This window comes from Amphibalanus amphitrite, unplaced genomic scaffold (genome assembly GCF_019059575.1).
Source record: "Amphibalanus amphitrite isolate SeventyFive unplaced genomic scaffold, NRLGWU_Aamphi_draft 000203F_arrow, whole genome shotgun sequence".
Taxonomy (NCBI): Eukaryota; Metazoa; Arthropoda; class Thecostraca; order Balanomorpha; family Balanidae; genus Amphibalanus; species Amphibalanus amphitrite.
The window spans coordinates 666,331-690,537 of record NW_024881698.1 but is presented as its reverse complement, the minus strand read 5'-3'; the positions used below and the strand labels follow the sequence as shown (position 1 = coordinate 690,537).

The 24,207-nt window shown below is 52.0% G+C and overlaps 2 protein-coding genes across 17 annotated transcripts in view; both read right to left on the bottom strand.

Moving 5' to 3' along the window:
• LOC122384912 (E3 UFM1-protein ligase 1-like) overlaps positions 1–24,207 on the bottom strand; it is a 34,761-nt gene that overhangs the window by 6,000 nt on the left and 4,554 nt on the right. The window contains exons 1-7 of one of the 16 annotated variants that reach the window (XM_043372722.1): positions 4,799–4,980; positions 4,389–4,644; positions 3,832–3,925; positions 2,790–2,935; positions 2,024–2,161; positions 1,569–1,672; positions 79–268 (exon numbers count right to left, since the gene is read on the bottom strand). In XM_043372722.1, the coding sequence (XP_043228657.1) occupies positions 79–268; positions 1,569–1,672; positions 2,024–2,161; positions 2,790–2,935; positions 3,832–3,908 (655 nt within the window). In that variant the 5' untranslated portion in view covers positions 3,909–3,925; positions 4,389–4,644; positions 4,799–4,980. Of the gene's footprint in view, positions 1–78; positions 269–1,568; positions 1,673–2,023; positions 2,162–2,789; positions 2,936–3,831; positions 3,926–4,388; positions 4,645–4,798; positions 5,081–5,449; positions 5,512–5,547; positions 5,577–6,246; positions 6,299–13,678; positions 13,792–14,368; positions 14,854–15,242; positions 15,489–15,562; positions 15,630–15,652; positions 15,721–15,842; positions 15,867–24,207 lie in introns of those variants that run through there. The other 15 variants (XM_043372738.1, XM_043372732.1, XM_043372730.1 and 12 more) reach the window with 15 other exon arrangements.
• Positions 7,116–8,954, bottom strand: LOC122384922 (nucleoprotein TPR-like). Its single transcript, XM_043372754.1, has one exon. It carries the CDS (start codon positions 8,952–8,954, stop codon positions 7,116–7,118), a length of 1,839 nt encoding a protein of 612 aa, XP_043228689.1.

Genomic DNA, 24,207 nt, shown 5'->3' with positions numbered 1-24,207 from the left:
AGCAGCGCATCATGACTCCCCAGTCGCCACTACGTCAGCCCGGGCCCCGGCGGAGGTGGTGGGTGTCGGCGCACTGACTGAAGAAGAGCTGCTCCTTGATGTTGTGCCGCTGCAGCAGCTGCAGCACCGTCACCGGCCGCGTGATGGCCGACAGGGCGCCGCGCACCCGCGCCCAGTTCTGCGCCACGAACGCCTCGGTGAAGAGCGTGCGCCGGTCGTCCGGGTCCGGCTGGCCGCGGATGATGGAGCCCGTCCGGCGCAGCAGCTCCTGGGGGAGAGGGGACGGTGGGGGTGAGTGGGGACCGCAGCTGCTCGTCCGGCGCAGCAGCTCCTGAAGGAGGGGGAGGGGAGTGGGAGCCGCAGCCCGTCCATCGCAGCAGCTCCTGGGGGAGGGGGGTGAGTGCGGCGCAGCAGCTCCTGGGGGGAGGGGGGGGGGGTGAGTGGGGCCGCAGCCGTCCGGCGCAGCAGCTCCTGGGGGAGGGGGGGTGAGTGGGGGCCGCAGCCCGTGCGGCGCAGCAGCTCCTGGGGGGGGGGGGGGTGAGTGGGAGCAGCAGCTCCTGGGGGGGGGGGGAGTGGGAGCAGCAGCTCCTGGGGGAGGGGAGGGGGGTGAGTGGGGACCGCAGCCCGTCCAGCGCAGCAGCTCCTGGGGGGAGGGGGGGGGGGGGGTGAGTCCGGCGCAGCAGCTCCTGGGGGGAGGGGGGAGTCCGGCGCAGCAGCTCCTGGGGGACGGGGAGGGGGGTGAGTGGGGACCGCAGCCCGTCCAGCGCAGCAGCTCCTGGGGGGAGGGGGGGGGGGTGAGTCCGGCGCAGCAGCTCCTGGGGGGAGGGGGGGGAGTCCGGCGCAGCAGCTCCTGGGGGGAGGGAGGGGGGGGGTGAGTCCGGCGCAGCAGCTCCTGGGAGAGGGGGGAAGGGGGGGACCGCAGCAGCTTCTGGGCAGTGTTGACTGTTGGCATTGCGAATTTTGGCCCTGGTCACGGAGAATAAAAACTGTCCGGAGAACCGGCTAGCTTTTAGAACACTCAACAGGAAAATAATATGTTTGGCATACTGTGACAGCTGATAAAATGTGTTCTTTCAATGCTATAACTGCATGTTTTATGCGTAATAATAGCAGCTTTCATCACACAGGCTGGATATTTAAGATATTTCAGGTGCCGGAGTATAAATTTGTAAAGGAGAACAAAATCGTTTGGACCCGACTGGGACCAGCAAATGGCCACATTTCCAACAACGCTCCTGGGAGAGGGGAGGGGAGGGGAGGGAGGGTGATTGGGGACGGCAGCCGTCCGGCGCCGCAGCTCCTGGGGAGGGGAGGGGAGGGGGACTGCAGCAGCTCTTGGCCCCTGGGAGAGGGGAGGGGAGGGAGGGTGATTGGGGACGGCAGCACGTCCGGCCCCTGGGGGAGGGGAGGGAGGGTGATTGGGGACGGCAGCCGTCCGGCGCCGCAGCTCCTGCTAGGGCCATGAGGAGAGACGGACGGAGGTGAGACACCGCTCGCGGCTGACGGAGGCGACTCTCTCTCGTCCCTGGCCTCTCAGCATCCTCTCGAGGAGCCCGGACGTCACTCACCCGCTCGAGGAACTCGGACGGCAGGTCGTACTGCGTGGTCAGTGCGCCGATCGAGATCTCGCCGACCTGCTGCAGCTTCTCATTCACCTCCTCGGCGATACAGTCTGTCGACACACGGCCGTGCGAAAATCAGCCGCTGTATGCAGCTCCGGCTGGACGGTACGCGTGGGACTTAGCCTATAGTTTAGTGACCGGAAGAAATTGCTGTTCAGGAGTCAGTGACATTAGATAGAGTACCGAACAGTCTCAGTCACAACCGCTCCGATGACGGACCGTTGATATGCGGTACCATTGACATGCAGCATTACATATTCGCCCACCAACTGCCACGATCAAAACAGATCTCTGAAAACCTCCAAAGAGGCAGACAGGTGAGCGAGTTCAGAAGTGTAATATCCGGACGCACCAGCCCGCCACCGATCTAGATAGAGGTCGCGCGTCAGCCAGCCACCCACCTAGGTAGACGTTGTTGATGACATATCCATTCACCAGGAAGATGGTCTTCTCCTCGTTCACCAGTTTCTGCACGCGCGCCTCCACGTGGGAAAAGTCCACATTGAGCGTCTGCGACAGCTCCGGTAGGCCGATACGACCTTCGAACACACGGCGGCGCCCGTTTGAACACCAGCGAGCGGAGCGGGACGGGAGACGACGGTACTCGGTAACAGTTGAGACGGGGGTGGGGCTGGAGACGACAGTGCACTGAATTAGCAGCAAAGGCAGGGGCTGGAGCCGACTGCATAAAGCAATGAGTAAATGCAACAGAGAAGGTCTGGGAGCGACGGTAGTTACTCATTTTAACAACAGCAGAAGTGGAGTCTTGATGCAGGACCACTCACTTCCCCCGACCTATCCTGTCGCCTATTCAATCCTTACCTTCACCGACAATCAGCTCATCCCTGATCCCGTCCTTAATGTAACTGACAAGCAGCCCGCCTCACCGCCGCTGACGATCAGCTCGTGATCCCGTCCTACCGCCGCTTACAACCCAGCTCGTGATCTCGTCCTTACCGCCGCTGACGATCAGCTTGTGATCTCGTCCTTACCGCCGCTGACGATCAGCTCGTGATCTGGTCCTTACCGCCGCTGACGATCAGCTCGTGATCTCGTCCTTACCGCCGCTGACGATCAGCTTGTGATCTCGTCCTTACCGCCGCTGACGATCAGCTCGTGATCTGGTCCTTACCGCCGCTGACGATCAGCTCGTGATCTGGTCCTTACCGCCGCTGACGATCAGCTCGTCCCTGATCTCTCGCGAGATCTGCTCGGGCGTGATGTACTCCTTTCCGGTGCTGGTGTGCACCACATCGAGCAGGCCGAGCTCCACCAGCTTGGTGACGATCTCGATACAGTTGCGCTCCGACAGCCTGCGGGCCGGCCGCCGCGCCGCGCGTCAGAAACGGGCCACACCGAACAGCGGAACGAGACTGCACACGGCCGATGTCACGGTGTGAGCGAGTACCTACTAACTACTGACTTCTGCAGTAATGAACTACGTGCTAGTGTGGCACTGATCTCTGTGAGTTGTGACAGTGTGGCACTGATCTCTGTGAGTTGTGACAGTGTGGCACTGATCTCTGTGAGTTGTGACAGTGTGGCACTGATCTCTGTGAGTTGTGACAGTGTGGTACTGATCTCTGTGAGTTGTGACAGTGTGGCACTGATCTCTGTGAGTTGTGACAGTGTGGCACTGATCTCTGTGAGTTGTGACAGTGTGGCACTGATCTCTGTGAGTTGTGACAGTGTGGCACTGATCTCTGTGAGTTGTGACAGTGTGGAACTGATCTCTGTGAGTTGTGACAGTGTGGCACTGATCTCTGTGAGTTGTGACAGTGTGGTACTGATCTCTGTGAGTTGTGACAGTGTGGCACTGATCTCTGTGAGTTGTGACAGTGTGGCACTGATCTCTGTGAGTTGTGACAGTGTGGCACTGATCTCTGTGAGTTGTGACAGTGTGGCACTGATCTCTGTGAGTTGTGACAGTGTGGCACTGATCTCTGTGAGTTGTGACAGTGTGGCACTGATCTCTGTGAGTTGTGACAGTGTGGCACTGATCTCTGTGAGTTGTGACAGTGTGGCACTGATCTCTGTGAGTTGTGACAGTGTAGTACTGATCTCTGTGAGTTGTGACAGTGTAGTACTGATCTCTGTGATAGCGTGGCACTGACTGACCTTTATGATAGTGTGGCACTGGCCTTTATGATAGAGTGGTCAGTGGTAGTGACCTCTGCGGTACCGACCTCTGTGGTGGTGTGGTACCTACCTCTGTGCTGTGGAGAGCAGCTGGGCACGCTGCAAATCAGCAGCTAGACGCTTGATTTCATCCCAGTCGGAGCCCATTGTCTAAGCAGAACAGCCTGCAATGCAGAAATAGGTATGCTGTTAACTACAAAAGAAACAATAATAATGGCACATTCGCTAGCTTTATTTCAGTCTCTTTATGCTCAGTGAGTATCAGCCCTTGGCTTAGAACCAGGCTTTTTGGACGACCAATGAGCAAGAGCAATACTGAGACCGCACTTAATCATAGGCAAACTGAGACCCTGACTACCTTGTCTGGCATTATATATTATGTCTCCTAAGTTATTTATTGGCAATAACTCCAAATCAAATTGGGCTAGTGAGTACCTAGCAGTCAGAAAGACCACCAGGCATCAATGGACTAAGACAGATCTGCCAAATCAAATGATATAAATATGCAGGATGATCCCTTGGCTCCTTCAACCAGCTTCATGATCTGAGCTGATCTGAGCAGTTTTGGCCTGACACAATCAAATTTTTACAAAAATTGCAATTTGGCTCTCATTATCACAGACTCACCTCTCTGCAAACCCTAATAGGAATTAGGAAACCTGTAACTTAAGCACCTAAGATTTCTTTGCAACTCTAGCCCTGGTTGGAATCGGCAGCTGTGCTGCCATCAGCACTAAGCTGAGATCCAAGACCCTGATTGGTCGAGATATAGATGATGTATTACAACTTCACGCACTGTGACGTCAGACCTCCGCTGACAGCCGGCAATTCAGCTGCTGGGCCTGGGAGAGGGCAGCAGCATGTTTACTGAAATTCAAAATGGCTTGAAAACAGCGCATGCAAGTCAAAGCGAAGCTGGTTAGGTAGGTAGTGTTGTTTATTCCATGTTTTCTTCACATATTGTATTTAATATTTCACATGAATAGCAGTTATTTTTTCATGGTGCAATTGCGAGTTAGCCTGAAAACAGTACCTACCTATAATTTGAAGTGCCAACACCACCCCAATTATCTATCCTGTAACTTGTTGCTATAGCCTCAGAAAATAAACCTCAGAAATGTAATGCAACCGAAGATAGGTAGTACCGTAAAATGGGGTGTTAAGGGACAGTTGCATGGGAAAAACTTTGAGTCATATTGACTTCCTAATTTGAGAAGGTTCAATAAAAACTTCAGTGTGGTAGTTGACACTGTTTTGCTCTTGACCATAGGAGAAAATGGTATGGTTTTTCATGCAAGTGATTTGGTTCAAAAATGGATTTGAAAATCATGTACATTTTCACAAAATTGAAACATCTCCAAAACTCTGTGTGTACCACATAAACTAGTGGGTGTACAGGGAAAATGAATGCATAGGTGTATTGTCACATGTATTGCACATGTTTCCTGAAAAACTTGTGCAAATCCACCCATTCATTCATCATCCTCTTCCTCTTTTCCTGATACATGCATATTTTGAGGTGGATGTGGGGTGCTAAGGGACAGGGAAGAAAAAATAAAAAATAAAATCTAAATATAATTTAATTAAGTAGGCATGGAAAACACCAAATTCCACATAAAATGCTGGCAAGTTCATGCTTTTATCTCTAACACATCTTAAGTTATGTAACAAAATATCTCAACACTCTCTTTTACAATGATGGGTCAATGGAGACTGATGTAGGTAAATGTGATATCATCATAAAAAGGCTAAAACAAAGAGGGCAACATGCTGACAAGTGACTAGCTTCAACATGGGTTTTTTGTTGGCGACGCTTTCGTTCGAATCTCCTTTCATGGTGTGGACTGTATTTAATCGCGCATCGCACAGCATTTGGTTGTTTGGTGACCGAGATCCAGGAGGAAAATGGTTTAATTGGAAAATTGGGAAAATAAATGTTATACTACCTATCACGTTAGCCTAGTTAAGATACAACTAAATATTGGATACAGGATAGAGCGCCGGATGCCGACGACTAAGGAACCTCCTTCTTAGGAAGTATATTTGGACCTAATAAAAGAGCGCCGGATACCGACGGCAAAGGAACCCCCTTCTTAGGGCGTATGTTAGGGCCTAAATAAGAGAGCGCCGGATGCCGACGTCAAAGGAACCCCCTTCTTAGGGAGTATGTTAGGGCCTAAAATATGAGAGCGCCGGATACCGACGTCAAAGGAACCCCCTTCTTAGGGAGTATGTTAGGGCCTAAAATATGAGAGCGCCGGATGCCGACGACAAAGGAACCCCCTTCTTAGAGAGTTTTAGGAATGTTTTAGGATGAAAAAAGGATAGTCAGTAGACCTGGTCACCGGAACCGATACGCCTGCCGCATCTCCGTCGAATATCTCATCTGTGTGTAGACCGCGCACTGTTTCACTTCTCACTCGGGCTTCTCACACACTTTGTCTTCTAGTTCACTATATTTGGCGGACAAGGCAGCGAAACGTACCGGGAAGAGAGCTGGGGGCAGCGCAGTGTCCCCGTCGAAGTCGAAAGGTGAAGTGAGGCCGGGGGTGTTTACAACTAGTTTATATACGGCGAAAGGGGGTGAAACAAGACGCGTTGAGGACAGTCAGAGCACACAGAAAAGGCTAAAAATGGCCCGGGCGTCCGGCGCTCCACCCGGAAGACACACACGCCGGGCGCGCACGTGCGTGCCCCACACAATGGCCCGGACCTGGGCCGGTCCTACGCAAACAGGGAGCCGCCCTGCCGCGCCGGCCGGCCAGCCGGGTCAGAGGGGACGCCAGCGTCCCGCGACCGCGGACGGCGCTCGGCTCGGCGGCGCGGCGGCGGTTCGGCTCAGCAGCGCTGAGTCTCTTGCCCGTACCGCCTTGCATAGGTGCAATTTGTCGGCAACATCACTCCCCCCTGTGTTCGGCTTCACTACGAACGTCGAACACATACATATGACCGACAAATTGAACGGCGCAAACGAACCGTCAAGCAAGGTGATCACCGAAACAAGCGCGGGTACCTATCATTTCCAAACTTCATGTTCATACAAGTGAAAACACGCACAGCATACCAGCAAGGTGCAGACAGTGGAACGAGATACAGCAGCCCTTACACTCGCGCGTGGAAACGGGTTACCTTTACACAGCCCTGAACTCAGACCCAGGTCCCTATCAGGAAGGCGCAAAACTACCAGTGCTGGCGCGAGCGTCAGTGGGCGGGGGCCGTCAAGCCATACGCACAATGGAAATGACGGACGACTGCTGAATACCCTCGCCGAGAAAAACACCGTTGGACAGGGTAGCACCGGCCATGGGGGGCTGGACGTTTGGTACCTCAGTATATGACCGCAGCAGGCAGTGATCAGTTGTCCACGGGACGCAGCCATGAGCGCTGCGTGTTCAGCTCCTCCCGGGCGGCGCTCAGTTCGCGGGCACCACGGACAGCAGGTCCTGGTTGCGTGCCTGGAGCTCCTCTTTGCCCCAGAAGGTGACGAGACGCTGGGCGATCATCCGTCCGGCGGACGTATCCAGCTCGAGCTCGTCCCGGGGTGTGGTGACGACCGCCGCGCGCCTTCTCCACCTCCTTCAGCGGCACGCAAACCTGCATTGCCAGGTCCTCTGTCTGGGCGACCAGTCGGTCCCTCTTGTGTTGTACGGTACGCAGTCGCCGGCGGGCGTCGTCAGGCTTGGCGTGTGCCGTCTCCAGCTCCCGTAATGCCTCGTCATTGTTGCCTGTGGGATAGTCGATCGTCTGCACCGCCGCCTCATAATCCTCGCGCTGTCTCTGGATGGCCGGCGTCCACTTATCAATGTCCTTCAGGATCTGGTCGAGGCACAGTTTGAACTGCTTGCTCTCGGCCTCTGTGGCCGTCAGCTGCTCCTTGGCCTGACTGAACCCGGTGAAGATCTGTGTGAGCGTCATGCCCTGCCACAGGAGCCGGCTGACGGCGGCGGCGGACGGTGACGTGGCCTCCACCGCCTCGTCTGAAAGGCTACCTTTGTGGGTGATTGCCTGCAGCTGCTCCTCGTAAGTCTCCAGCCGGTCGCGCAGCTGGAGGATCACCTTGTCGCGCTCCACCAGGTACTGGCCGTGCTGGGTGTGCGTCTCGTCCAGATGCACCTCCAGCTGGCTTTGCTGCTCGCTGGCCGAGCTCAGCAGTGACCGCAGCTCGTCCACCGAGCGCAGCATCTCATTCGACCTGGCCTCCGCCTTCTCGACGCCCTCTTTGTAGGGCTGCGCCAGCCGCTCCTGTGACCGCAGCTGCTGTCGATAGTTTTCCTCCTGCTCGATCTCGGCCTCACGCTGCAGCCGGGGCTTCTCCACCAGTTCGGTGAGCTGCTGCTCCAGGTCGGCCGCCTGCTGTGTCAGCCGTTCCTTTTCCGCCTGCTCCGTCCCCAGCTGGTCCATCTTGTTGGCAAGGTTGGTCTGCAGCTGGAGGATCCGCGAGCTGTGCTGGCGGCGCAACGTGGACAGCTCCTCTGCTTGCAACTTCAGGCTCTCCTGCAGCAGAGACATCTGCTTCTCCAGCACCTCCTTCTCACTCGCCATCTTCCTCTCTCTGTACTGGAAACTGATCTCCTTGGCGGCAATTTCCCCCACCTGTGCCAGTGCCCGACACTTGGCCGCATTAGCTGCAGCCAGTTCAGCTCCCCAGTCTTCAAGCTCAGCCGTCAGCCGGGCCACCTCAGTAGCGCGCCGCTCCAGCTGCTGTACCAGGCTCGCCTTGTCCGAGAGCACCTGGTCGCGCTCCCGACAGGCGGCCAGCTCAGCGGCCAACGCCCTGGTGAGGCCGGCATCTGCCTTCCTGTAGTCTGCGGTGGCCGTGGTCCGCTGCTCCTGGAGTCTGACAGCTGCCTGCTGCTGCTCCTCCAACTGGCTGGACTGCTTCTGCAGCTCCTGCTGGGCCTCCTGCAACTGCTGGCCCAGCTCAAACTCATTCTGCTCTCTGAGTGCGTCTGCTGAAACAGCAGCGACCGATACATGTTTCTCGGCGACGTAGGAGTTGATGATGACCTGGTACTTCCCTGCGACCTGTGGAAGCTTTTCGAGCTTTCTCTCTGTTGTCTGTAGTCGCTGAACAGCCAGTCGCTTGTTGTTGGGAAGTGTAGGACTTGTCTCCTTCCACAGCAGACTGGTCTCGTATCGCTCTCCACTTTTGGTCGTGTTTCTTTCCAGCACCTGGAGTACTTTCTTATCCATCTCCGATCGTGACGTCGTTTCACTGTGCTTTGTTCCAGATGCTTCTGTAGACCACCATTCGTTGACGGCAGCGCACAGCTCTACTTCGCTCTCACTCGATTGACGTCTCAGAAACATGACCCGGCGCCTGCTACTGGGCACGATGTCAGACACGCAGCCCGTCAGGGTCCACCCTAGGTCTGTCTTCACAGCGGCCGGTTGATTCGGACGTCCCACACGCACCTCCTTCTGCAGCACTGCTTCAAGGACGTTTGCACCAATCAACAGCTTCACCTGGCCGCCATTATATTGCGGGAACTCCAGATCCCGAAGGTGCTCAAACCTCTGAAGCTGACTCTTCGTCATTGAAGTCGCAGTCACATTCAGCGCTGGCACAGACCACACTTCAGGAATGTTGATGCACTTCTTTGCCCCTGTGCCAAGGGGGCTGATCTTCAGTTTCACTCTCTCGGACGGACGCTGAGTGCCACTGGTCTCCACGTTTTGTATGCAGAGCGGGTGTCGCTCCCCGGCAACGCCCAGCTCCTCCAGAACATCCTCACGACACAGTGATGTCTGAGCTCCAGCATCCAGGAGTGCCAGAACGTCTGTCGAACCACGGGGCCCGTGAACCCGCACAGCAACAATCTGTAGCAGTGTGTCTGTGTCTGTCTTTACCGAGGCCGCTACAAACGGCTGGTTCCCGGAACTACCTTCAGCTGAAGATTCAGGCGCTCCCGTGGTTGTCCCTGCTGACGACTGATCCCTCCTCGAGTTGCTCTGATCGGTTCCTGACCGACTTGATCCGCGGTGGAGAAGCGGATGGTGCGTGAGCTTGCATCCCTTCACATTGCACCGCCGAGACACTTTGCAGCTTCTGCTCCAGTGGCCCTTCTTGAGGCATGAAAAGCAAAGACCTTCTTCATAGGCAACAGCGCTTCTTGCGTCTGGGGTCTTGGCCTTGAATTCTGAGCAGTCGCTCAGCCTGTGGTTACTGCTGCACACCACGCACACTGGCAGAGAGCGGGCCTCTGGTTCGGTTTCACCATTAGCTCCTGTCGCCAGCGCTGTTCGCCGAACAGGGCCGTCCCTTGAAGCAACTGTTGCACGTTTCCGTTCCGATGTTGAAGTCCCGGACTGGACAGCAGAGAAGCTCAGGATGCTGACTTGGACTTGGAGCCACTCGGTGAATGTCTCCAGAGTCGGTCTCGTCGGTCGCAGCCGGAACACTTCACGGCCCCACTGTCGGGCTAGTTCGCTCGGCAGCTTTTCGACCACTCTTCTCAAGTTTTCACTGCTTGACAGGTCACTCGCATAGCCGAGATTTCGCAGGACGGTGACTGTGTTATGGACGACCGCATAAAACTTCTCCATCGCTGGGAGGTCCATTAGTGACGGTGGCGAGGTCATGAACACATTTCGCAGGTGGGCCTGGATGATGTCTTCCTCTCGTCCGAACCTATCTTGCAAGGTTTTCAAGGCCTCGTGATACAAGTCACCGTTGAATAACATGCCGTCAATGGCCTGGGCCGCGGCCCCTTCCACCGCGTTTTGAAGATGAGCCATGCGCTCAGCATCCGACAGGGATGGCTGATCATGCACCAATGCTTTGAAAAGACCAATCCAGCGCGGCCACTCACGTGCATTTCCACGGAACGTTGGCAGAGTCAGTCGCGGTATGCTTTTTACGAACGCTGATGGTCCTGCCAGGTCATTACGTCGGGGTGAGGCCGGCGTTGCGATCCAGCTGGCACGAGCCAGTCCGTCATTCTTGAGCACCCCATTCTCACCTTGAGGAACACCGACAGCTCTGGGTGATGACGAGATGCAGCGGGAAACTTCGCCACCATTGGATGCCGGCCGCTGCTCACCTGACGTATCACGGACGGCTCTCGATATATCGCATTGCTCAGGCTCCACCTCCACTGGGATTTCGTCATCAAAGTCGTTTCTCCGCTCCCATTCAAGGTCATTTTCTGCAGCCCTCAGAAGTCTTGCCCTCTGCTGCGCTCGTTCCACCTCCTCTTCTAACTCCTTTTCCTCCATCATCTTCTTCTCTTCTTCCATCCTGTCTTCTTCTCTTCTCCTCTGAGCTGTTCTTTCTGCTTCCTGGTTTCTCAGCTGCCTTTCTCTGTCTTGCCTGGCTTTCAAATGCTTCAGCTCCAGGCTTCTCATCTCTGCCGTTATTACAGCTTCCCTGGACGCCGCTCTGGAGACCCCTGAAACACGGGATCCGTTCGCTCTACTCCCCCCGTGATGCAACTTTGATGGTGGTGGTCTGTCATCTGCTTGCGACGCCGCGCAGCAGCTCACTGGTCGGTGCGTAGTCGCCTCTTCAATTCTTTTCACCGTCTCGGCGTACCGTGCCGTCAGTCGGGTGGCGTACTCTTCCGCTTCTTCCAGTTCGCAGACCTCCTGCACCTTCTCAACATAGGTGTCATTGGCCTCCATGAAACCATCCAGTGTCGCATTCAGGGTTTCGAGCCGCTTCTTTAGTTCTTCCTCGCTAGCTCGGCGCGCGATCTGAGCCTCCGCCGTGTTACAGGCACGAGTAAACGCGGCGGCCTTGCGCCCGCGCTGAAGTTTCAGGTGCTTCAACACGCATGCAGTGTCTCCAGCTTCCTCGCCGGCAGTGTCCTGACTCACCGTCGCCGTCTCTGTGTTCTCCGCCTGAGTCGAATCTTCCATCATCGGAATTTTCTTCTCGATCCGACTGGCACACACGAGGCACAGCTTGTAACCTACAATCAATCCCTAAGTCGGCGACGGGCAGCCACGAAGGTCATCAGTTCTCACTTCAGGCCAGGACCATCCGGCCCGGAGGACCAGAAAATGTTGGCGACGCTTTCGTTCGAATCTCCTTTCATGGTGTGGACTGTATTTAATCGCGCATCGCACAGCATTTGGTTGTTTGGTGACCGAGATCCAGGAGGAAAATGGTTTAATTGGAAAATTGGGAAAATAAATGTTATAACCTATCACGTTAGCCTAGTTAAGATACAACTAAATATTGGATACAGGATAGAGCGCCGGATGCCGACGACTAAGGAACCTCCTTCTTAGGAAGTATATTTGGACCTAATAAAAGAGCGCCGGATACCGACGGCAAAGGAACCCCCTTCTTAGGGCGTATGTTAGGGCCTAAATAAGAGAGCGCCGGATGCCGACGTCAAAGGAACCCCCTTCTTAGGGAGTATGTTAGGGCCTAAAATATGAGAGCGCCGGATACCGACGTCAAAGGAACCCCCTTCTTAGGGAGTATGTTAGGGCCTAAAATATGAGAGCGCCGGATGCCGACGACAAAGGAACCCCCTTCTTAGGGAGTATGTTAGGGCCTAAAATATGAGAGTGCCGGATGCCGACGACAAAGGAACCCCCTTCTTAGAGAGTTTTAGGAATGTTTTAGGATGAAAAAAGGATAGTCAGTAGACCTGGTCACCGGAACCGATACGCCTGCCGCATCTCCGTCGAATATCTCATCTGTGTGTAGACCGCGCACTGTTTCACTTCTCACTCGGGCTTCTCACACACTTTGTCTTCTAGTTCACTATATTTCAAGGCAGCGAAACGTACCGGGAAGAGAGCGGGGCAGCGCAGTGTCCCCGTCGAAGTCGAAAGGTGAAGTGAGGCCGGGGGTGTTTACAACTAGTTTATATACGGCGACAGGGGGGTGAAAACAAGACGCGTTGAGGACGGTCAGAGCACACAGAAAAGGCTAAAAATGGCCCGGGCGTCCAGCGCTCCACCCGGAAGACACACACGCTGGGCGCGCACGTGCGTGCCCCACACAATGGTCCGGACCTGGGCCGGTCCTACGCAAACAGGGAGCCGCCCTGCCGTGCCGGCCGGCCAGCCGGGTCAGAGGGGACGCCAGCGTCCCGCGACCGCGGACGGCGCTCGGCTCGGCGGCGCGGCGGCGGTTCGGCTCGGCAGCGCCGAGTCTCTCGCCCGTACCGCCTTGCATAGGTGCAATTTGTCGGCAACAGTTTTTATTGATGACAGAATATTACTTTTTGGTTCTGTTTACCTTTATAATTAGCACATTTTCCACAAGCGTAAACTGCATTACACGTAATTGGCTAAAAAGGTCATTAGTGGTGAATGAACCTGACTTGTTTTGTGACAGAATATGCAAAACATTTCAATAAATAAATTGTGTGCCCTTCCACACCCCAATTGTGGCCATTTGATGACCATTTCTTGGAATAATATAGGTGTCCCTTAACACCCCACATTGGGGTGCTAAGGGACAGTGATGAAAAATAATGAAAAATTATATTCAGGTATAAATCTTAAAAACTTAAATGTGGCAGGCATGTAAAGCACCAAATTCCACATAAAATGCTGACAATTTGATGCTTCTATCTCCAACCCTCCTGAGTTATATAACAAAACACCTCAAAACTGTCCCTTAACACCCCATTTTACGGTAGTAAAAAGCATGAAAATGCTCGCTCTCCTCAACCATCTCCAAAGCACCATACTTGAATGGCTGGCATTTCCTGTCAGCCAACTGTGAACAAACTTAGCAGTGTGGTATGGGTGGGGCTCAGGCTTATATATTCTCAGCTGACAAAGTTTGGTATTAGTAGAGCAGACGTCACATGAAGGTTTTCCAACCAAGGAGAGGCTCTATGCCTGGAGGTACTTCATTCTAACAAAACCTAAACAAACCTAACCTAACCTGAACTAACCTAACCTACAACCTACAACCTACAAACCTACAACTCACCTGTTCAACTCACCTGTTTGGGGTTCCCTTGGTCTGAGAGTAGCCAAAATGAATGCAGGGATGGGGAGAAGGGAAGGAACCCGCATAGAAAGAGCTCGCCCGATGGATGAGAACACATCCAAACGGGAAAGTGAGCCTACAAGTACCAAATGAATGAGTTTACAAGAGTGATAAGATACAAACAGCAACATTATAATCGGAACACAGTTAACGGTCATGGGACACAATTCATTTAGATACGCACTAGAGACTAGTATACAAACAGGGTATCAGCCAGCGTCGCAGATAACATGGATTTGAACCTGGTTAAATCTGATTCAGACACTACTTCGTCCGGTAGAGAGTTCCATGGAGTGATACAGCGGACACTAAATGATCTGGCACGTAAATCTGTTTGGGGACGGACGTGTGGCAACTTAAAGCGGTGGCCTCGGGTTCCAGAGGATGGCGAGAGCACGAAAATATCCGAAGGTTTGATTGAACATTTATCATGGAAGAGTTTCCAGCATTGTATCATGTCAGCTCGGAGGAGCCTGCCCTTGGCCGAAAATTGGTTCAGGGCCTTAAGTCGAGAGTGGTAATCTAGGTTGCCGAGACCATGGACGCGCTTCGTCCAACGCCGCTAGACTGACTCGAGGAGCCTTAAGTCACCCACGTATCCGGTGTGCCACACGCAAGAACAGTACTCGATCAAAGGCCTTACGTGCGTGCTGAAGAGTGTCATCATAAAGTCCGGGGACCTGCAAACAGTAGATTTAAGCAGGTTCTGAGTTAGACCCGCGGCTTTTGAAACCGTTGCTGTAATATGATTGTGAAACTCCAAGTCTGAATCAACTACAACGCCAAGGTCGGTGTGGGAGTGGACAACCTGGATTGGGGCATTGGAGATGTGATAACATGGAGGGGGGAGAGCGTGGAATTTCCTGTGAAAACGAAGGACAACACACTTTTTAACATTCAGAGAAAGGCACCAAGACTCAGCAGTGCTCTGCAGCATATCAATGTCACGCTGGCACATCTGTGAATCGAGGTCATAGCTGGCATGCGGGATATGACGAATTTTCATGTACATCTTCAGGTCATCTGCAAAAACCTTGTAACGGCATGACAGGTTGCTAGCAACGTGGTTTACAAATATCAGAAATAGGATGGGTCCCAGAACAGAGCCCTGGGGGACACCACTGGTGACACGGTGAGGGCTGCTCAGCTTTGTCTTCACCTGTACGGCCATTTGTCGGTCAACTAGGAAGTCCTCGATCCATCGGACCAGGCTGTCCTGGATACCAAGGAGACGAAGTTTTGTTAGGAGGATTTGGTGAGAAACGACATCAAACGATTTGGCGAAGTCGAACATCACGACATCAACGACACTTCCACTGTCTACATGCAGAGACACCTCATTGTACACCAGGAGCAGTTGATCCATGGTAGACCTGCCTGCTCGAAATCCGAACTGGTGGTCAGTCAGGATGCCGTTGTCTTCCAGGTAAGCTGAGAGATGACGAACAATGATTCTCTCTAAGCATTTACACGTCACAGAAGTGAGGCTGATCGGTCTGTAGTTGAGTGCGTCGTACCTTGAACCTTTCTTATAAATCGGGACAACTCTCGATGACTTCCACAGAGTTGGGAGTTTGCCTTCTCCGAGGGACCTTTGGAATAGCAGGTAGAGTGGGTAGGCAAGCCCAGTGGCACAGTTCCTGAGAAGCATGGGGTGAAGATCGTCTGAGCCTGCTGCTGAGTTGATGTCCAAGGCCTGTAGCACAGACAGCACATCCTGTGGGTAGATGTCCATGGTTGCCATTTGGCTCGACGCTGTCTGGTGAGCTGTTGGAGGGTTAGAGTGATAGATTGCTTGGTTAGTAGAGAAAACACTGGCAAATGCAGTGGCGAATACTTCTGCCATTACACCAGGATCGTCTGAAAGGCTGCCATCGTCAAGGCGGAGGCCTAACCTAACCTAAAAACCTACAACCTACAAACCTACCCTACCGGCCCCCGCCGAAGTTAGTTGGTAGCACTGCTGCTCCACGGCGTACACTTCCTACCAGCCCATAGGGTTTACATGTTAAATGGCCTGTTTTCGGCGAGCGATATCTCGGTCAACCTTTGAAGGAATCAATGGTTCTTAGTCTCAAATGATAGATCGATGAATTTTCTTTCGACAATTCCTCTACCATTTTTCATGAAACCCAGTCGATCTTCTACGGCGTACAGGGTAAAGATTTCTCTGCACGCCAGCACCCGCGATCCGCCTCTCCGATCGTCGGCGCGCGGTCCTCGGTAGCGCAGTCGGTAGCGTATCGGGCTACGGATCAGAGGGTCGTGAGTTCGAATCCTGGAAGCGCCGCGTGATTTTGGCTAGAATTGGACGATGTAGATTCTTGAATGTTTGCATAATCAATTATTAATAGCTAATTGAATGTATCTGCCCACTAATCGGCCCTTAAAACCTGTTATTTAAGAAATTTAAGAAATGATTGTCACGTGCGCGTCACGACTGCCAACCATAAGCGCTACCATATTCTAGTTTGAACTAACTTTTTACTAGTCCCGACCACATATAGTAGGTTTTCTAGTAGTTATACTAGAAATTCCTACCAAACTTCGTCCTACCCTTCACTCAATATACCCTGTACCCTACCACCTACAAACCTACAGCGCCTCTCCTTGGTTGGAAAACCTTTGTGTGACGTCTGCTCAACTAATGCCCAAAGTTCTGTCAGACGATTCTGACCAGAGTGGTGTTTCACCAGTTTCACCGGCGATAGCAGCACACTGCTATTCCATTTCGCGAGCTTAAGTCACACTCAAGGCCTAGGTCACACTACACCTTTTTGCACTCAAAATAGGCATCTTTTCATTCAATTTCGGCGAATTGCATTCAATTTTAGCGATCTCTCTATTCGAAGCAAATGAGAGCTCGCTAAAATTGAATGCAATTCGCCGAAATTGAATGAAAAGATGCCTATTTTGAGTGCAAAAAGGTGTAGTAGTGTTACAGCCAGTTAGAGAAAGGATGGTAATTTTCTCAGCACTAAAAACCGGTCATTTTGTGGTATTATCGGCAAAACTAGGCATTTCCAGTTAATTTGAGGTATAACAGGGTCATTTAGCACCTAACCAGTTATAACACCTATTTAAGGGACTTAAGCACTACTTTCAGTCTAATTCGCAGTACTTTTAGTTTGAATGGCACCTAATGGTTGTCATTTCGCACTATTTTCGGTAGATGTTTAGGCATCCCTACTAAATCTAGAAGGATTTTAGTATGTTATGGAGAAATAAACTACAATACTAGTCTGTACTAGCTACAGATTGTTTGTTGCCAGGTCGATTAGCGTCTGTTTCGGTGCATGCGTTTTGAGAGGACCGATAGGACGCAAGGCGCGCTTCTTGGACGGATTTGGCAAGGAATTGGGATAGATTGACTTACGTATATGCCTCAGCGTGTGCCGATCATCCTGCCTTTTCTTGTCCAAGAGTGAACTGAGCGAGGTTCTTAGCCTGGAGATTGGAGAGTGATGACGATTTCCGCGAAGATGTTGGGTCCTACCGTCCGCCCAAGCGTACTGGTCCGCCAGTGCTGCTGTCTTTATTCTGTCAGGTTATCTAACGGCGCTATGGGCATGTAGGTACAGCATTGCAGTAGCAAATGCTTATCTAAATTTGCGGTGGCATTTTCCCATGCTTAGTAGGAAGCGCTCGACGTCCCTTCCGTACGTGTCGTGGAAGGGACGTGTCTGTCATTGACGCACATCAACTAGATGGAGATCTTGATTGTAGCATTTCGCAGCAGCGTTTCATCGTTCAGCGGCCTAACGCCTAGCCAGCTCTTATTTCGAGGGGGTGGTACTTTGCTGAGGAGCATGAGTGGTCACGCTGCATCGTGAGCCAGATGAAGCCGGTAGGCAGACCGTGTACCGTACATTTGCGTACATGATTTTGTCCCACGAACCTAAGCGATGCGCATTTTTGTCCACAAATTTACTATATATACCCAGCATGCCTATTAGTCGTTAGGGGGCAGCACCGGGCGTGGTGTATTGCGATAGAGGGCAGGACCTATGCAACAAAACTTGCTCCAATTCCGTTTTCATCGTGGAAGTAATACGCTGAATGGAGGATCATACTTTGATGTCCAACTTACGTACAACATAAAAAATAAATACGTTAAGGCTCAAGAATACTGTGATCATAGCAGTAGCTCGTGATCAGCAGTGAAATCATGAATAGTGCTCATATACCGGATTTAGTGCAAAATGAGCTACCACACACCCATTTATTATGCCAGATCTGGCATCGCCTCTATACTAACTAAAATAGTGCGGAATGACCGGATATACCTGTGTTTGACAGGAATTGCCTGCGAAAAGACGATGTGAATTTATAAGTAGTGTTTGGGATGGGGACAAGGATAAGGATGACTGGGAGAAGGATGAGGATGTAGAGTGGGTAAAGGATGGGTGAAAGGATGGATTCAGGCCCGCCTACTGGCTGTTGTGGTAGCTTCTGCTAATATTCCTCGTGTGTCTAGGGGTATTCTAATCTGTGTCATCTGCACAATCCTACTCATCGTTGTCTAGGGGTATCGTCTTAACACTCAACAATCCTTTAGCCGTTGTCTAGGGGTATTCTGATCGACCAAAAACCATGTGTCCCACAAACCCGTTCGTGTCCGAATCATCATATTGCCAGCGTTTCCACAATCATTTCCAACCTCGAGAAAGAACGTAGAAGGTATACATATTAAATATATATTGTAATTGAAAAGGCCGAAATAAATAAAAGCGAACAATTCAAACAAAAAGAGCCAGAAAACGAGCAATGTCACGGTAACCGTGCACTGCTAAAGTGAATATAGCCAAAGTGCCGAAACAAAAACCGAAACAATGACCAAGCCAAATCATAACACCGATTCGATATTGCCAAAGGGGTGGGACTGACTCATATAGTAGCCAAATAAGTCAAGCGGAAGAGCCGAAATGGAATGAGTCAAGTCCCAAAGACCGTGTCTCACAGTCACGACTCACAGTGACATGTAAACCAACCTGTCGCTCTTGTCACAGTTCCCAGTTCACAGTTCACAGTTCACAGTACCCAGTTCACAGTACCCAGTTCACAGTACCCAGTGCCAGTGTGTGTATATGTGCGTGTCTGTGCCTGAGACATATCTCCGACCACAGCCGAGTCTTGATCCGAAGTCAGGCTCAAACCCTCTCACTCCGCCGGCCAGCTAGCCAGGGGCGCGACTAGGGCAGTGCAAGAATTCAGTCAGAGACCTCCAACTGGGTTGAAGATAGGCCCCAGGTACTTACATTGTGAGAGAAGTGTCGAGACGTCAACCGCGAGCGGCGTCAGCACCACGAATGAGCGAGAGCTCCCAGGAGAATAGCTCACAAGTGAAAGGAAGTGAAGCCCCGAACTGCCGAACACACGCTTTTTATATGACTCGGTCACGGCCAACCTCGCCTCCTCCCCAGTCCTCCGTCGGGAGGAGGAGCTACACGGCACCGCCATCTTGTCGTCGACGAGCGGACCAGGGGCCGGGTAGCCTCAGGCCCTTAGCAGCCCAGCCCCGACGCAGTCCCCACCCCGGGCGCGCCTCGTGACGTCACGCGCCCCACCGCTCGGGCCGGGCGGCACACTCCTGCCTCGGGCACCGTCGTCCGGCCGCCGTGTTCTCTTGGCCTTGGTTCGCGCTGTCTTCTGTGGTCGACTGGTCCAGAGGTGCAGCTCCGTCGTGCCGTGTCTATGCCTCCGGTGTCGCCGGCAGGCCGACGCAACCTTGGCCGCGCTCTCCGAGTCCGGGCGGCCCCGCTGCTCGGAGTGGCGATGTGAGGTCGGCCGGTCACGAAGTTTTCCACACTTTATACATAGGGAATGGAGAACAGATTAGTTCGCCGATCAACTACCACCACCAGCCATGTTACGCTTTCGTAGATAACATGTCATTCATTTCAGTTATAGATATTTCTAAAACAGCTCGTAGAACTCGCTAAAAAGTCTATCTAATATCTAATCACTATCACACCGTTTTACCTATATATCTTTACCAACGCTGTAAAGATTGACGACCTTTTACCTTTTGCCTTCACATTTCCACCAGGTCTCGCTAGACCCGATCGGCAACACTGCACGATATCCCGTCACTGTTACGTCTTTATCGCAAGATATGCACGATATGTCACCCCTGTCGCGCCTCCAACGCGACTCGCGAAAGGTTTACCAGTTACCACCTGTCCGTTGATACTGTCCACTGCTCTTTGAACACCTGACTGGATGTCAGTTAACATGGACGAAACTGACAGAAGTTGAGAGATGATTGAATTAGACGATGTTACCGTTGAAAGGTGGCGCTTAATCATTGCCACACCCGACGCCTGAGCTGATGCACCCAGCATATGTAGATCCGGACTGGTCGTAATCGATGACGGACCACTATTGCACCGTCCATCTCCTTCCGGGGTGAAGAGCAAAACCTGAGCGCATCTCCGTCTGGTCGCCCATTGAATCGAGCGTCACGGCTCGACTCCAACGTTCATTGCCTGCATGTCATTGCAGAATGCAGGGCTCCGTGCGCCTGTGCTAGCACTGTGAATAGGAGTAAAGTCACCCTTCCCCGGTTCCCAGGTCTCCTAATTCCTCCCTATTTATTGCAAAGTCTCTCTGCGGTACTTTTAACTTTTAGAAGTATGTAGGAATTAAGTCTAAAATCGCTCCAAAGATAACGTTAAATCATTATTTGTTCCACAAGGTTACGAAAAACGCAAACGCATTAAAAGCATTCATGGCGTCGCCGCGCTGGCGCGCATACATAATAGCCTCATATTCAGGACACGGCGTCCTTCAGAGCAGAGCCTGCCGGGCGTCGGCTGTCCCGAGCCGCGCGCACCATAATGTATGCATGGGGAGGGAGGAGAGAGAGAGAGAGAGAGAGAGAGAGAGAGAGAGAGAGAGAGAGAGAGAGAGAGAGAGAGAGAGAGAGAGAGAGAGAGAGAGAAAGAGAGAAAGAGAGAAAGAGAGAGGGAGGTAGGGAAAGACAGACAGAGACAGAACAGGCTCACCACTGGCGTCTGCTTGTCATTAAAAGTCAGCTGTCAGGTAGCCTTGCACCGTCTATCCCAGGCACCGTCTATCCGAGGAATTCTGACCGAAAGTTTCGCAGTCCAACGCCGCCGGACACCAAATTTCTCACATTCCTCCCTTTTTTATAACTAAATGATGATTACCACCTATGGGTTCTGAACCAATTTGTTTCTATATACTCGCATTACCGCCAATGTGCTTTTGAACTAACTTCGAAAACGATACAATTATGCGACGACATGTTAAATGCGGTTGTTTCCATTTGTCCATTGACCGACATCACCTACAACCATGACCATTTTCTCGCCTACTGTCCATGGCTACGCCGTTTGGCTGTCTTTGCCTCTGTAAATCTAAACCAATTCTAACGAAAGGTGTGTTTAATCATCGGTTATGGCTACATGAGAGCCTATTTTCCCCCATTCGTTAGCACCCAACCTTCTTCGCTCCCATTGCTGCACCAGAGCATAATTTTGTAACCAAGCAAAGCAATCATATAAATCCCACCAGACCAAAGGTAAGTGAGCTCTGAATAAATTAGAGCTTGGACGGTTTACCCTTTAGCCTGTACTGCGTACCGCATGTCTTTCGCTCACTGTCCGTTGCAAATTGGGCAGGAAGTACGTTCCTTCCAGGAGTTGCATTTTAATTGTACTGCTGTCCCTGTCGTTTGGATCCTCACGGGAGGGTTCTGTTATACAAGAAAATAGTAAGTTGTTCTGTTGTCAGGACTTCTGCGACAGATGTCTTCGTCCCTACTTATTGAGTGTGCGGGGCGAGAATAGTGACAAAGGTCTCGGGGAGGTTGGTTGCTTGGTAGTCACACAGAACACCACTTGAGATGCCGTCACGCCTTGGTCTCCCTTGTGCTGTTTGACCCCTCATAGGAGTAAACATTGCCACTCTTGTATACGGTAAGCGACGTACCAGTACTCGTGAAGTGTTCCTCACGTGCATGGGGTCGACCGATCCTGAGGGCAGGGAACGAATGTTCCTTTGGGATTGACTGCATCGCATGCTGTGTCATCCCACGTCGGCTGGTCTTAGCCACCGATAAGCTGAGATCCTGCTCGTGACATTACTGGCCATCGTAAGGGTTGAACTGAGGACACCTGCGACCATTTACCCTTGAACGCCAACTGCTCACCATATTCTGCCTTTGCACTCTCAGAGTAGTCAGAGGACATCGTGCTAGTCGAGACAAGAGCCAACCGACCATTTGGTTGCTTACATTCTCACAGGATGTTTTTACGTTATCCCAACAGTGGGTTAGTCACTCTGCTGTCTTATAAGGAAACTCACGACTTTATGGGATAGCAGTCGCTGGTTGAGTTGATCTCGCCGACCTTTGGTTCGACTATCTCTGCAAACACCCATGCCAACAGACCAGCGGTTATGACATTCAGTAGCGGTCACTGGGTAAATTGGGTTGCCAGTCCATCGATAATTATCATGTGCTCATCCACAACAAGATATCAGACGTGTACTAGGTAGATTTGGACATTAAAAAAACCTCTCGAGACCTTAAAATATTTCACCGTATATTTCACCGTACTAAAGCCCAAAACCGTCTGGTCATTGCTAACGACATTGGTCTGTCCTCATGACTATTCAATGTCGTGCCCACTGGATCGCAACGCACTTGATCGTTCCTAACATTTTTTTGTTTCGAATTCTGTAAAAAAAAATGTTCAAAGGGCATTTCACCTGGAGCCGAACACCTAGCAAGTTACGCCAAATCAGATAAAAATATAATCCAGCTCAGTAGCTAGATCGTCAAAGATGCACACAAAAGATGCACCCTCGCCCAAAATGCACCGAACTGTGCACGTTCTTTCTCACTCTCTCCTCGCCCTATATATCCCTATAGGACTTAAGCGACCTGGTGGTCACCGGTCCCTGTGGACCTCCAGCGTGACCGCTGCATGAACTGACGCAAGCGTAGAGGGGGATTCTTCCCAGACAAGCTGTCCGCGGACTCGCTGTCGTCTCTAGCTTTTTGCATCATCTTCCCCATCCTCTTACCCGCAGGAAGATACCTCAGACTTCGAATCGTCTCCCTCAGACCAATTCGATCGCACACCTCCACCCTCTCCCAAGGGTTTTCATGACCTCTTGACACCACTGTCAGCAGATGGCCACGAGCCTGTCCTCGACAAGAGAATCGTCTCTGAGTCGAAATTTGCCATTGGCATCGCCGCCGCGAGCGAAACCTTCCGAATGGTCGGCTTCGGGCACGAATTATAATAGTTCTCGTCTCCTCCCGTCGCTGAAGGGGCCGTGGTTGGGCAGTCCACGCCAATTCCGTCATACCCCGCGGGCAGACGCCTTCACGCCCTCGGGTTTCCATATTGCTAGAACAAGGAAAACGGAAACGAGGGCAACTGATATCCTCTTTTCCAATGACTGTCGTGGGGTCACGCAGACGTCACCCATTATTCGATCTGTACCCCTCTGGCGCCTCGTCACTGGCAGTGTCCAAAACTGCTGGGCTGGCTGATCAGGCGCAGCCGAGCAGCGCGTATTGCCCAGGGGGAGTTGCCCCTATACGCTATTCCCGGCCCGTAGAGTTGGGCGACTTATCCTCCTATCTAAGACTCTACGTCCGGACACTCCAAGCACCCGATCGCCAGATGACCTCATGCCAGCCGTAGTCTTTCAACGCGCTGGTGGCACCACCTCGTGGCTGCCGAGTCGTCCCGTATCACCGTCACATTAACCCCGGTGCCTACGTTAGGTATCAGTGCCGAAATTATTATAATAACCGTATCCGCCTGCCAAGTAACAATTTCCGTCTGTGATTGTCCTGCACATATCCTGTGAGACATTACGTCAAAACCGTTGTTACGTCTGCTCCGTCATGGTAAGCTGAGCTTACTTTGGGTCCTCACACTTTACTTAAGTGTTTCAAAAGTCAATACCTAATATCCCTTAAATCTCCGTCGACCAAATGTTTGTTTGATACGGGGATGATCGTCTAGTCATTGTGTCATTAGTCACGCTGTAAGCACTAAGCATTCACATCAATTCTCATGCGTCACACACACATGTCACAGATCAATTAGCACGTAACACACGTAGGTCACACTCAATTCCACAATCATGCACATCAAAGGAAAGTCAAGATTTAGCCAGCAAATTTAACCATTAACTGAATTGTGATAAAAAGTATTTAGTTTGAAAATAGTATTTACTGTAATATGTACCTTGAATGTCTGTTACTGTGAAATAAAATGTTACTGTAATACGTTAAACATTTCATGATTTTCCAACTACGGGTGTTGACACAGCCCAGGTGTTCACAAACTCTGCCCTGCTGTCCTCCGGTGAATCTGTCCAGTGTAATCGGTGTAACAGCCTGTGGTGACCTTGACCGTGAGGCGCGCAGTAACCACGTCACCGCTAGCCTTGGGCGAGTGCGTGTGCGTACAGCGGTGTCCTACTTCCACCTGA

Excerpts from the sequence above, each read along its gene's own strand:
- LOC122384922 (XM_043372754.1), bottom strand. The coding sequence starts at position 8,954 with ATGGATAAGAAAGTACTCCAGGTGCTGGAAAGAAACACGACCAAAAGT.